This window comes from Xenopus laevis, chromosome 4L, assembly GCF_017654675.1.
Source record: "Xenopus laevis strain J_2021 chromosome 4L, Xenopus_laevis_v10.1, whole genome shotgun sequence".
Taxonomy (NCBI): Eukaryota; Metazoa; Chordata; class Amphibia; order Anura; family Pipidae; genus Xenopus; species Xenopus laevis.
In genome coordinates this window covers 152224771-152238439 of record NC_054377.1, presented here as the reverse complement: position 1 = coordinate 152238439, position 13669 = coordinate 152224771, and the positions used below count along the sequence as shown (strand labels likewise).

The 13669-nt window shown below is 42.1% G+C and overlaps 1 protein-coding gene across 11 annotated transcripts in view; it reads left to right on the top strand.

The window, feature by feature from the left end:
* Positions 1-13669, top strand: part of cacna1d.L (calcium channel, voltage-dependent, L type, alpha 1D subunit L homeolog) — a 162318-nt gene that overhangs the window by 16733 nt on the left and 131916 nt on the right. For all 11 annotated transcript variants that reach the window (XM_041590973.1, XM_041590979.1, XM_041590980.1 and 8 more), the window contains exons 2-3: positions 5713-6034; positions 6477-6582. In XM_041590973.1, coding sequence (XP_041446907.1) covers positions 5713-6034; positions 6477-6582 — 428 coding nt within the window. The remainder of the gene's footprint in view (positions 1-5712; positions 6035-6476; positions 6583-13669) is intronic.

Here is a 13669-nt window from a genome sequence, read left to right as displayed (position 1 = left end):
ATACATTTATTTACTGTGTATCATATACATTTATTTACTGTGTATCATATACATTTATTCCCTGTGTATTATATACATTTATTTACTGTGTATCATATACATTTATTCCCTGTGTATCATATACATTTATTCTCTGTGTATCATATACATTTATTCCCTGTGTATCATATACATTTATTCCCTGTGTATCATATACATTTATTCCCTGTGTATCATATACATTTATTCCCTGTGTATCATATACATTTATTCCCTGTGTATCATATACATTTATTTACTGTGTATCATATACATTTATTTACTGTGTATCATATACATTTATTCCCTGTGTATCACATACATTTATTCCCTGTGTATCATATACATTTATTCCCTGTATAATCCTGATCATGTTGCATTTTATAACCTTATATAACCCTGATCATGTTGCATTAGCAGGACATTGTAAAATTGCTCTTTTTGTCCTTGGTCCTAATCAGAAGTATAGAAATGTGTATAAAGAGAGGGGTATGGGCAGCTGGTATCAGTGGGGCTGGAGGGGTTTGTAATAGAAATCGGAGAGATTGTGAGCTGGAAACTTCTCCTTCATTTGTTTATGGATGACCTTGACATGGGCATTGAGAGTAGAGTCTCCTAACAGGACGAAATAATTATGGTGGAACATTCATGACAGGCCTTTTATTCTCAGGGGGAATTTGGAGCATGTTCCTTCCCTGGCAATGCCTGTGTTCTGCTCACAAACCCTACAGATCCATTATTCATTGTGTGGAATCTCACTCTACCTCTCAAGACGTTTCTTCGGCAAAATGAGACACAAGTGATTTGTTCATCACGTCGAGTGACAGTCTTGTTCCAGACCCTCCCAGATGTGTTTCTAGAAAATTCCCTTCTGCCCTCCAGTCATGGCATGAATTATAATTTCTAATTGGCATAGCAGTGTAAATGTGCCGGCCGTGGCTTCCCATGGTGCAAGTGCAGCTCGCTGGAGATGTCATTCAATTAGGCTAAGAGTGGTACCAGCATGGGGGGCAATGGCCAGAGCTATTGTATATCTAGTGCTGAATATTGGCATTTATATTGACAGTTATAGTTTCTCTGCTTCAAGAAAGTGTTTCTTATGTTCTGCTGAATGAGATGCAGTTACTAATGCAATTGTCAGATCTCATGCCCTGCTATCTAAAGGTGCTTCCAGCCATAGTCAGCTGGGAGTTCTGAGGGTTCGTCTGACTTCATTTTCAATTCTGAAGGTGCAATTGTATACTGTATATCCTGAGAGTTGTGACTGTGCTTCAAACCCTCTTCTCAGGGAGAGCTGAAGGTGCTTTGAGTGCTTTCACGTGTATTATGATAAAGTTCTACATAAGCTTCTAACTATATTCCAATGGACCTCTGAAGGTGCTTCAAACTATAATCTATTGGAGTTCTGAAGTTACTTCTAATTATATTCCAGTGGAGCTCTGAAGTTTCTTCTAACTATTTTCTAGTGGAGCTCTGATGGTGCTTCTAACTATATTGCAATAGAGCTCTGATATTTCTTCTAACTGTATTCCAGTGACACTCTGAAGGTTCTTATATTTCACTGTAGCTCTGAAAGCATTTCTAACTATATTCCAGTGGAGCTCTGAAGTTTCTTCTAACCCTATTCCAGTGGAGCTCTGAAGTTTCTTCTAACCCCATTCCAGTGGAGCTCTGAAGTTTCTTGTAACTCTATTCCAGTGGAGCTTTGAGGTTTCTTCTAACTCTATTCCAGTGAAGCTCTGACGTTTCTTGTATCTATATTCCAGTGGAGCTCTAAAGTTTCTTCTGACTATATTCCAGTGGAGCTCTGAAGTCTATTTATCTATTTTCCAGTGGAGCTCTGAGGTTTTCCTCTGTCTATATTTTAGTGGAGCTCTGAAGTTTCTTCTTACTGTATTCCAGTGGAGCTCTGAAGATTCTTCTAATGCTATTCCAGTGGAGCTCTGAAGTTTCTTGTATCTATATTCCAGTGGAACTCTGAAGTTTCTTTTATCTATTTTCCAATGGAGCTCTGAAGTTTCTTCTAACTCTATTCCAGTGGCGCTCTGAAATTTCTTCTAACTATATTCCAGTGGCGCTCTGAAGTCTATTTTATCTATTTTCCAGTGGCGCTCTGAGGTTTCCTCTGTCTATATTTTAGTGGAGCTCTGATGTTTCTTCTAACGCTATTCCAGTGGAGCTCTGAAGTTTCTTGTATCCATTTTCCAGTGGAGCTCTGAAGTTTCTTCTAACTATATTCCAGTGGAGCTTTGATGTTTCTTCTAACTCTATTCCAGTGGAGCTCTGAAATTTCTCCTAACTATATTCCAGTGGAGCTCTGAAGTTTCTTTTATCTATTTTCCAGTGGAGCTCTGAAGTTTCTTCTTACTGTATTCCAGTGAACCTCTGACGTTTCTTGTATCTATATTTCAGAAGAGCTCTGAAGTTTCTTCTTACTGTGTTCCAGTGGAGCTCTGAAGTTTCTTCTAACGCTATTCCAGTGGAGCTCTGAAGTTTCATGTATCTATATTTCAGTGGAACTCTGAAGTTTCTTTTATCTATTTTCCAGCAGAGCTCTGAAGTTTCTTCTAACGCTATTCCAGTGGAGCTCTGAAGTTTCTTGTATCTATATTCCAGTGGAACTCTGAAGTTTCTTTTATCTATTTTCCAGCAGAGCTCTGAAGTTTCTTCTAACGCTATTCCAGTGGAGCTCTGAAGTTTCTTGTATCTATATTCCAGTGGAACTCTGAAGTTTCTTTTATCTATTTTCCAGCAGAGCTCTGAAGTTTCTCCTAACTATATTCCAATGGAGCTCTGAAGTCTATTTATCTATTTTCCAGTGGAGCTCTGAGGTTTCCTCTGTCTGTATTTTAGTGGAGCTCTGAAGTTTCTTCTTACTGTATTCCAGTGGAGCTCTGAAGTTTCTTTTATCTATTTTCCAGTGGAGCTCTGAAATTCCTTCTAACTATATTCCAGTGGAGTTCTGAAGTTACTTTTATCTGTATTCCAGTGGCGCTCTAAAGTTACTATATCTTCTTTAGGTCATTGCTTGAAATTTGCTTCCAAACTATTTCTAGAAAGAGCTAATGTTACTGCCAGCCATATTCCCACGAAGTTACTGCCACAAATGTTATTTGACTCAGCTCAACATTCCATGCAGATTCTTTAGGTGACTGCACAGCTATACTGCAGTTAAACACATACACGACAGCATTCTTCAGCATATGCCAGTACTTTTTATCTGGGGCACTCTTATCTTGTGGATTTCAAAAGATGCCAGCCTTAGGATGAAGCATGTTTCTTACAGAGATAAGAATGGGTAACAGACAGTTTAAATCCAATAAAAAGTGGACGACTTGGTCATTGTTCAATAACTCCTTCCCTTTGCAACCCTTTCTTAATTGTTACTGGAATTCCTGGGCTTACAAGCTTCTTTGGGAATTGATAAAATTTATAAACAAAGGTAAACCCCCCCTCTGAGAGTTGCAGTTTTACAAAATCTGAATTGCCCAGGGTTACTTCGTTTTTAATTTGTTTTTCTTAAAAAATATATATATATACTTTTCATTTGAGAGGACCTGCTTGAAGGAGAAGACAAAAAGTGAGGTGTTTTGTTCCCTCTTTCATCTGAGCCTACATATATCCATGGGGAACCCTGGGCAACCAGGGCCTGATGGTAATTCCAGTGTTGCCTTAATGGGTTGTGTCAATAGATTGTGTTGCTTTCCATGCAGGAAAATGTACAGTTGTTCGATTTTGACCCTATTCACTCATAAGTTGTATTGATCATGTGTTTTTGTTATCCATCCCATAACCGTCTCCTGCACATTTTTGAAATTAATCAACAACTTATAGTTAGTAGATGCCTTATGTCTAGTATATCTAATAAAGCTTCAGTACCAGCATGAGTTTATATTGTTTGTATATTGGAGTCAAAAAGACTTTTAGACGTGTGTACACTCACAGATCTTGGGTTCGGCAATGTTCCTTTGTTTATTAATACAAGTTTAAGCTCGGACTCTTATCAACATTTTAATGGAATGGGTTGAATCTTATGTGCAATTACACTTCAGTTAATCACTAATTATCAAGTTGGTTGATAGCAGTTAAAAAAACAAAACATTTTGTCTTTCTGATCTTCCTTCAAGGTCTTTTTCATGTAGCTAAATCTGAGCTAAAACATTCTGTCTGCTGGGTTTTGGCATTAGCAAAATGTGGCAACTGTCTTTGGTGACTGACCCTTTTTTATAGCAAATTACCAGATGGAAACTTAATTGTATCTGCTATCCCCCCTTAGCTCATAACAAGGTTACAGATATATAGAAACATTGGGGTAACAGTTACCCTGCTATAGTTCCAGGGGTACCCAGGGTACAAATAAGCACTCACCCCAAATCTCCCCCTAACTGACCTTCAGACTGGGCCCCTTAGCTCATAACAAGGTTACAGATATATAGAAACATTGGGGTAACAGTTACCCTGCTATAGTTCCAGGGGTACCCAGGGTACAAATAAACACTCACCCCAAATCTCCCCCTAACTGGCCTTCAGACTGGGCCCCCTTAGCTCATAACAAGGTTACAGATATATAGAAACATTGGGGTGTCACCCTGCTATAGTTCCAGGGGTACCCAGGGCACAAATAAACACTCACCCCAAATCTCCCCCTAACTGACCTTCAGACTGGGCCCCCTTAGCTCATAACAAGGTTACAGATATATAGAAACATTGGGGTGTCACCCTGCTATAGTTCCAGGGGTACCCAGGGTACAAATAATCACTCACCCCAAATCTCCCCCTAACTGACCTTCAGACTGGGCCCCCTTAGCTCATAACAAGGTTACAGATATATAGAAACATTGGGGTAACAATCACCCTGCTATAGTCCCAGGGGTACCCAGGGTACAAATGATCACTCACCCCAAATCTCCCCCTAACTGACCTTCAGACTGGGCCCCCTTAGCTCATAACAAGTTTACAGATATATAGAAACATTGGGGTAACAGTCACCCTGCTATAGTTCCAGGGGTACCCAGGGCACAAATAAGCACTCACCCCAAATCTCCCCCTAACTGACCTTCAGACTGGGCCCCCTTAGCTCATAACAAGGTTACAGATATATAGAAACATTGGGGTGTCACCCTGCTATAGTTCCAGGGGTACCCAGGGTACAAATAAGCACTCACTCCAAATCTCCCCCAACTGACCTTCAGACTGGGCCCCCTTAGCTCACAACAAGGTTACAGATATATAGAAACATTGGGGTGTCACCCTGCTATAGTTCCAGGGGTACCAGGGTACAAATAAACACTCACCCCAAATCTCCCCCCTAACTGACCTTCAGACTGGCCCCCCTTAGCTCATAACAAGGTTACAGATATATAGAAACATTGGGGTGTCACCCTGCTATAGTTCCAGGGGTACCAGGGTACAAATAAACACTCACCCCAAATCTCCCCCTAACTGACCTTCAGACTGGCCCCCCTTAGCTCATAACAAGGTTAAAGATATATAGAAACATTGGGGTGTCACCCTGCTATAGTTCCAGGGGTACCCAGGGTACAAATAAACACTCAACCCAAATCTCCCCCTAACTGACCTTCAGGCTGGGCCCCCTTAGCTCATAACAAGGTTACAGATATATAGAAATGTTGTGTGTGGGTGTGTGTATATATATATATATATATGAATGAATAAAATGCCTCTCGTTGACAGATTCAAACTATGCAAGTGGCACCCGGATTCCACTCTCGCTTGATGGGTCGGCTTCACAGTCGAAAGGTCCATCACTTTCCAAACCGACAGTTTTATCTTGGCAAGCTGCCATCGATGCTGCAAGACAAGCCAAGGCTGCCCAAAGTATGAGCACCACTGAACCCTTGCCAGTCGGATCCCTATCCCAGAAAAAACGGCAGCAATATGCGAAGAGCAAAAAACAAGGAGGAAGCTCCACCAACAACAGACCAACCCGTGCCCTATTCTGCCTGTCTCTCAATAACCCCATACGGAGAGCCTGCATCAGCATAGTGGAATGGAAGTATCCTTTATTGTCATTCTAGGGACTTGCCATATGATGGTCATTGTCTTCTCAGGAGGGGCTGCTCTTCTATCCCAACCATTATTCCTCTGTAACCCCAAACACCTCACTAGAGGTCACTGCCGTGGAATGTTTAGTAGCACAGATAGAGCCATTAATTCACAGCAATATAACCTACAGGGTGATGCATGGCTTTATGAAGAGTAACAATGGGCTTGGGCGCAGGTCATAGACCCAAATTATTACACAGATTACACCTGTCCTTCAACCTGTCAGGCCTTTGCTGCCCCCAACTAAAACTATAGTCAGGGAAGAGCAGTGGGATAAGCCATGTCACTGTGGGATACAGGTAATAATGGGGGGCTATACTGGGCACTTCCTAGTGAATGAATGCTTGTGATCTGAACCCTATTTTGTATTCAGACCTTAACCTATTATCCAGACCATTTGACATATTTATACTAGTGGCTATTTTTGCCAATTGTGTGGCCTTAGCTGTTTATATTCCATTTCCTGAAGATGATTCCAATTCAACAAACCACAACCTGGTAAGTACATTGTTGTTTCTTCTACCGTATTATATGGAGTTGGCTGCAGTCTTGGTTTTTTATCATGTGTCATGGTAGGACAAGATGAAGAGAGTTGAGCTACATGGTGACAATAGGGCAAGATGGAGACACTAAGACAAGATGGAGACAGTAGGGCAAGATGGAGAAAGTAGTGCAAGATGGAGACAGTAGGGCAAGATGGAGACATTAGGGCAAGATGGAGACAGTAGGGCAAGATGGAGACAGCAGGACAAGATGGAGACAGTAGGGCAAGATGGAGACAGTAGGACAAGATGGAGACAGTAGGGCAAGATGGAGACAGTAGGACAAGATGGAGACAGTAGGACAAGATGAAGACAATATGACAAGATGGAGACATTAGAGCAAGATGAACACAATAGGACAAAATGGAGACAGTAGGGCAAGATGGAGACAGTAGGGTATGATGGAGACAGAAGAGCAACATGGAGACAATGGGGCATGATGGAGACAGTAGGACAAGATGGAGACAGTAGGACATGAAGACAGTGGGGCAAGATGGAGACAGTAGGACAAGATGGAGACAGTAGGGCAAGATGGAGAAAGTAGTGCAAGATGGAGACAGTAGGGCAAGATGAAGACAATATGACAAGATGGAGACATTAGAGCAAGATGAACACAATAGGACAAAATGGAGACAGTAGGGCAAGATGGAGACAGTAGGGTATGATGGAGACAGTAGAGCAACATGGAGACAATGGGGCAAGATGGAGACAGTAGGACAAGATGGAGACAGTAGGACCAGATGGAGACAGTAGAGCAGCATGAAGACAGTGGGGCAAGATGGAGACAGTAGGACAAGATGGAGAAAGTAGGGCAAGATGGAGAAAGTAGTGCAAGATGGAGACAGTAGGGCAAGATGAAGACAATATGACAAGATGGAGACATTAGAGCAAGATGAACACAATAGGACAAAATGGCGACAGTAGAGCAAAATGGAGACAGTAGGGTATGATGGAGACAGTAGAGCAACATGGAGACAATGGGGCAAGATGGAGACAGTAGGACAAGATGTAGACAGTAGGACCAGATGGAGACAGTAGAGCAGCATGAAGACAGTGGGGCAAGATGGAGACAGTAGGACAAGATGGAGAAAGTAGAGCAAGATGGAGAAGTAGGGCAAGGTGAAGACAATAGGACAAGATGGAGACAGTAGTGGAAGATGAAGACAGTAGGGCAAGATGAAGACAATAGGACAAGATGGAGACAGTAGAGCAAGATGGAGACAATAGGACAAGATGGAGGCAGTAGTGCAAGATGGAGATAGTAGGACAAGATGGAGACAGTAGTGCAAGGTGAAGACAGTAGGGCAAGATGGAGACAGTAGGGCGAGATGGAGACAGTTGCACAAGATGGAGACAGTAGTAACAGTTCTAGACAAAGGAACACAGCCCTGTGTTTGTTACTATTCTATTTATGGTATTTAAGGAGTTGTATTGGGATCTGCTTCGTGCATATTAATTGGAGATATAGGTCCCCTTATCTGGAATACTTGACTGAGGCTTGGTGAATTAGAGGTTTTTGGAATGCTGTACTAAAATCTGTTTTAAGGAGCAAGAGTCTCTTCTTTGGGAGCTGATAGGGGGCCCCTGGTATGAGGGGTTCAGAATGTTCAAGATGCCAAATAATGGGTCCAATAACTGTCACTGTGTCTGGGTTGCTTTTTGGTGGAACACGTGAGCTGTTTTGCTGATTATTTCAGTGGATTTTTTAGGCTGTTATATAGGAAGGTGCTCATCCTTTGTACTCCCACCTCCCCCTGAAGGCTTCCCTGCTTTCTGCGTATATATTTGGTCTTTCCGGGTCTAGATCTGAAATATAAACAGAGAACATTTTGGGCAGTGGAAGTGACTAAATGGGAAATTGTACCAAGTGCATAGCCTGCTACTGAGTGAAAAGGATTTACACAGGCACACTCACACTCATTCCTGCACACTCACACTGATTCCTGCACACTCACACTGATTCCTGCACACTCACACTGATTCCTGCACACTCACACTGATTCCTGCACACTCACACTGATTCCTGCACACTCACACTGATTGCTCTGCACACTCACACTGATTCCTGCACACTCACATTGATTCCTCTGCACACTCACACTGATTCCTGCACACTCACACTGATTCCTGCACACTCACACTGATTCCTGCACACTCACACTGATTCCTCTGCACACTCACACTGATTCCTGCACACTCACATTGATTCCTGCACACTCACATTGATTCCTCTGCACACTCACACTGATTCCTGCACACTCACACTGATTCCTGCACACTCACATTGATTCCTGCACACTCACATTGATTCCTCTGCACACTCACACTGATTCCTGCACACTCACACTGATTCCTGCACACTCACACTGATTCCTCTGCACACTCACACTGATTCCTGCACACTCACATTGATTCCTGCACACTCACATTGATTCCTGCACACTCACATTGATTCCTCTGCACACTCACACTGATTCCTGCACACTCACACTGATTCCTCTGCACACTCACACTGATTCCTGCACACTCACATTGATTCCTGCACACTCACATTGATTCCTGCACACTCACATTGATTCCTCTGCACACTCACACTGATTCCTGCACACTCACACTGATTCCTCTGCACACTCACACTGATTCCTGCACACTCACATTGATTCCTGCACACTCACATTGATTCCTGCACACTCACATTGATTCCTCTGCACACTCACACTGATTCCTGCACACTCACACTGATTCCTCTGCACACTCACACTGATTCCTGCACACTCAAACTGATTCAGTAATTTGGTTGGTTGAGGTCTTTCCTCTCATCAGAAACCATAAACTTAAAAATCAGAACATTCTACAATGAAAAATCGACTTTTATACAAAAAGGATTACGTTTTTATTCATGCAAGTTGGGTAAATAATTTCCATATCTATCAATTGCTTTGTTAGTGCTAAATTGTTATTTTGCCGAGTGTTATGGTTAATGTGATTTCTTTGTTTAATTGTCAGCGGGCAGACGAGCTGCTAAGATTAGCCCTCAGTGAGGATTAGCTGCAAATAAATAGGACACAAGGTTAAGTGAGAGTCGCACGTCGGTGTCACTGGCAGTTGTGGGAGCTGCTTTCCCTGCCATAATACTCATATACTGCAGTATAGTTGTTTGCAAACTCAGTGTGACTTTCACTTTCCCCAAGTAATTAGTGTGCCCTAGAAATGTGTATAATAAACTGCATATAGAATCCACCAGAATCTTCATATGGTGTTCCTGTACTGCCTGCTGCTAGCTTGTAACATAGCTTCCAAAATGGAGACAGTAGAACAAGATGGAGACAGTAGAACAAGATGGAGACAGTAGGGCAAGATGGAGACAGTAGGGCAATATGGAGACAGTAGGACAAGATGGAGACAGTAGAACAAGATGGAGACAGTAGAACAAGATGGAGACAGTAGAACAAGATGGAGACAGTACGGCAAGATGGAGACAGTAGGGCAAGATGGAGACAGTAGGGCAAGATGGAGACAGTAGGACAAGATGGAGACAGTAGGACAAGATGGAGACAGTAGGGCAAGATGGAGACAGTAGGACAAGATGGAGACAGTAGAACAAGATGGAGACAGTAGAACAAGATGGAGACAGTAGGACAAGATGGAGACAGTAGAACAAGATGGAGACAGTAGAACAAGATGGAGACAGTAGGACAAGATGGAGACAGTAGGGCAAGATGGAGACAGTAGGACAAGATGGAGACAGTAGAACAAGATGGAGACAGTAGAACAAGATGGAGACAGTAGGGCAAGATGGAGACAGTAGAACAAGATGGAGACAGTAGGGCAAGATGGAGACAGTAGGACAAGATGGAGACAGTAGGACAAGATGGAGACAGTAGGACAAGATGGAGACAGAAGGACAATTGAGTGTTGCCTGTTATATAGGAATTATTTCTGTACTGTTGTGTGTGTGTATGGTGAGAAAGATTTTGGGGTATATAAGTGCTGGGGTGCATGAGACACTTGTGCTGTAACTCTCTGCACTAGAGAACATGCAGTGGGTCGATAGGAGACTAAAGAAGGAATGTAAGGAATAGTTTCAGCACTAAAAGCTCTGATGTTTATTCAGGTTTGCTTTCTGGCTCTGAGCTTGTTCTTGTTGAAGTAATTGAGTGGCTGATATTGACTCGGCCCCCGGGGATCTCTAGTTTGGGATTTGAGCTGAACACGAGGGCATCGCTGTGAATAAACCAAACTGCTGCTCATGTTCTTTTCTTGTTGAACATTCACCTTAAAATAGCGGCGAAGCATTTCCCAAAACAAACATTATTAGTGGGTCCAATTTAAACGTAACCTCTGCTTTATGACGGCCCTGGCCCAGGCGAGTGGGTTCCCTCTGAATATTCCGCTGCCCCCTCTCAGCTACGACTCCCCGTCGGTTATTTTATTCTTGCACTTTATTTACCCACTGGCAGGATTAGTTGTTACAATACAGCAGCTCCTGTGCCGTCGTTTTTTTAGCACAAGAGGTTCATTTGGGGCATTTAGTGAAAACAGATGGAATGATCAGGGTTTCCTTGTACAGGTAGGGGACCTGTTATCCAGAATGCTCAGGACCTGGGGATTTCCAGATAACGGATCTTTCCGCAATTTGGATCTTCATACTTTCTACGTTTAGTAGAAAATCATGCAAATATTAAATAAACCCAATAGGCTGGTTTTGCTTCCAAGAAGGGTTAAAGGAAAACTATACCCCCTGAACAATGTAGGTCTCTGTAAAAATATATTGCATAAAACAGCTCATGTGTAAAACCCTGCTTCATGTAAATAAACCATTTTCATAATAATATATTTTTTTATTAGTATGTGCCATTGGGTAATCATAAATAGAAACCATTTTAAGAAATAGGGACCGCCCCCTGAGATCGTAGGATTCATGGTGCACACAAACAAACCAAACATGTTAGGTCACATGAGCCAATTAACAGACAGAGTTGTGTCTTTTGCTTCCCACACTTCTTCCTGTTACAGTTGCAGTATTTCTGGTCAGGTGATCTCTTCCTGTTACAGTTGCAGTATTTCTGGTCAGGTGATTTCTTCCTGTTACAGTTGCAGTATTTCTGGTCAGGTGATTTCTTCCTGTTACAATTAGAGCTGCAGTATTTCTGGTCAGGTGATCTCTTCCTGTTACAGTTGCAGTATTTCTGGTCAGGTGATTTCTTCCTGTTACAATTAGAGCTGCAGTATTTCTGGTCAGGTGATCTCTTCCTGTTACAATTAGAGCTGCAGTATTTCTGGTCAGGTGATCTCTTCCTGTTACAGTTAGAGCGGCAGTATTTCTGGTCAGGTGATCTCTTCCTGTTACAGTTAGAGCTGCAGTATTTCTGGTCAGGTGATCTCTTCCTGTTACAGTTAGAGCTGCAGTATTTCTGGTCAGGTGATCTCTTCCTGTTACAGTTAGAGCTGCAGTATTTCTGGTCAGGTGATCTCTTCCTGTTACAGTAAAGCTGGCCATAGATGCAAAGATCCGATCGTACGAATCGAGCATTCGTACGATTTTCGGACCGTGTGTGGAGAGTCCCAACATTTTTCGTCCGGCGGAGATCGGTCGTTTGGTCGATCGGACAGGTTAGAAAATTTCTAGTTAGAGCGGCAGTATTTCTGGTCAGGTGATCTCTTCCTGTTAAAGTTAGAGCTGCAGTATTTCTGGTCAGCTGATCTCTTCCTGTTACAGTTAGAGCTGCAGTATTTCTGGTCTGATGATCTCTTCCTGTTACAGTTAGAGCTGTGGTATTTCTGGTCAGCTGATCTTTTCCTGTTATAGTTAGAGCTGCAGTATTTCTGGTCAGCTGATCTTTTCCTGTTATAGTTAGAGCTGCAGTATTTCTGGTCAGCTGATCTCTGCCTGTTACTGTTAGAGCTGCAGTATTTCTGGTCAGGTGATCTCTTCCTGTTACAGTTAGAGCTGCAGTATTTCTGGTCAGGTGATCTTTTCCTGTAACAGTTAGAGCTGCAGTATTTCTGGTCAGGTGATCTCTGAGGCAGCACACATCACGTAATGGCGGCTTAAGGGAAAAGATGTAAAAGGGCAAAATTTACTTAAATATATATTCCAGTTTGGTAAGATTCTTTAAAATGTCACTTAATTTGAAAATCTGTTGCTCAAGTATTCATTTTCGGAGTATAGTTTTCCTTTAATTATATCTTAGTTGGGATAAAGTATAAGATACTGTTTTATTATTACAGAGAAAAAGGAAATCATTTTTAAAAATTCGAATTACAGGTGTGTGATGCGTTATCCATAATGTTTGGGACTTGGGGTTTTCTGGATAACAAATCTTTCCATAATTTGGATCTTCATACCTTAAGTCTACTAGAAAATCATATAAACATTAAATAAACCCAATAGGCTGGTTTTGCTTCCAATAAGGATTAATTATATCTTAGTTGAGAGCAAGTACAATCTACTGTTTTATTATTACACAGAAAAAGGAAATAGTTTTTAAAAATTTGAATTATTTGGATAAAATGGAATCAATGAGACAGGCATTCCGTAATTCAGAACTTTGTGGATAACGGGCTTTCCGGTAACGGATCCCATACCTATACTGGTCTAATACCGACATTCTGGATCTTTATTACAGACACCTTGCAATGGACCCCTCTTTATCTAATGGTATCCAATCAGTGGACACATATGGAAATTACACACATGAATACAGAGGTGTAGGCAGCACAGTACTCATTGGGTGGAGCCAGGTACTAGCGGTGCATTCTGGAGCACAAAGTAGGGGGCACGGATTCACAGAACCCCTGGAATTTTGGCGCATCATTAGCATCTGTGTTGGTAAAACGGCACAAATTGCAGCACAGAAAAAGCGAATGGCGTCATTTCTATATTCAGTAGGTGCAGGTGCAACACACTAACCACCAAAATAACACTTCCCAAAGGCTCTCCTGCACCTATCTTCCATGTACTTTGCACCTTGCACCCATTCATCCGAGCTGAACTGCCTAAATATTCACACGTAGAGGCACATTTATCAAAGGTCAAATTT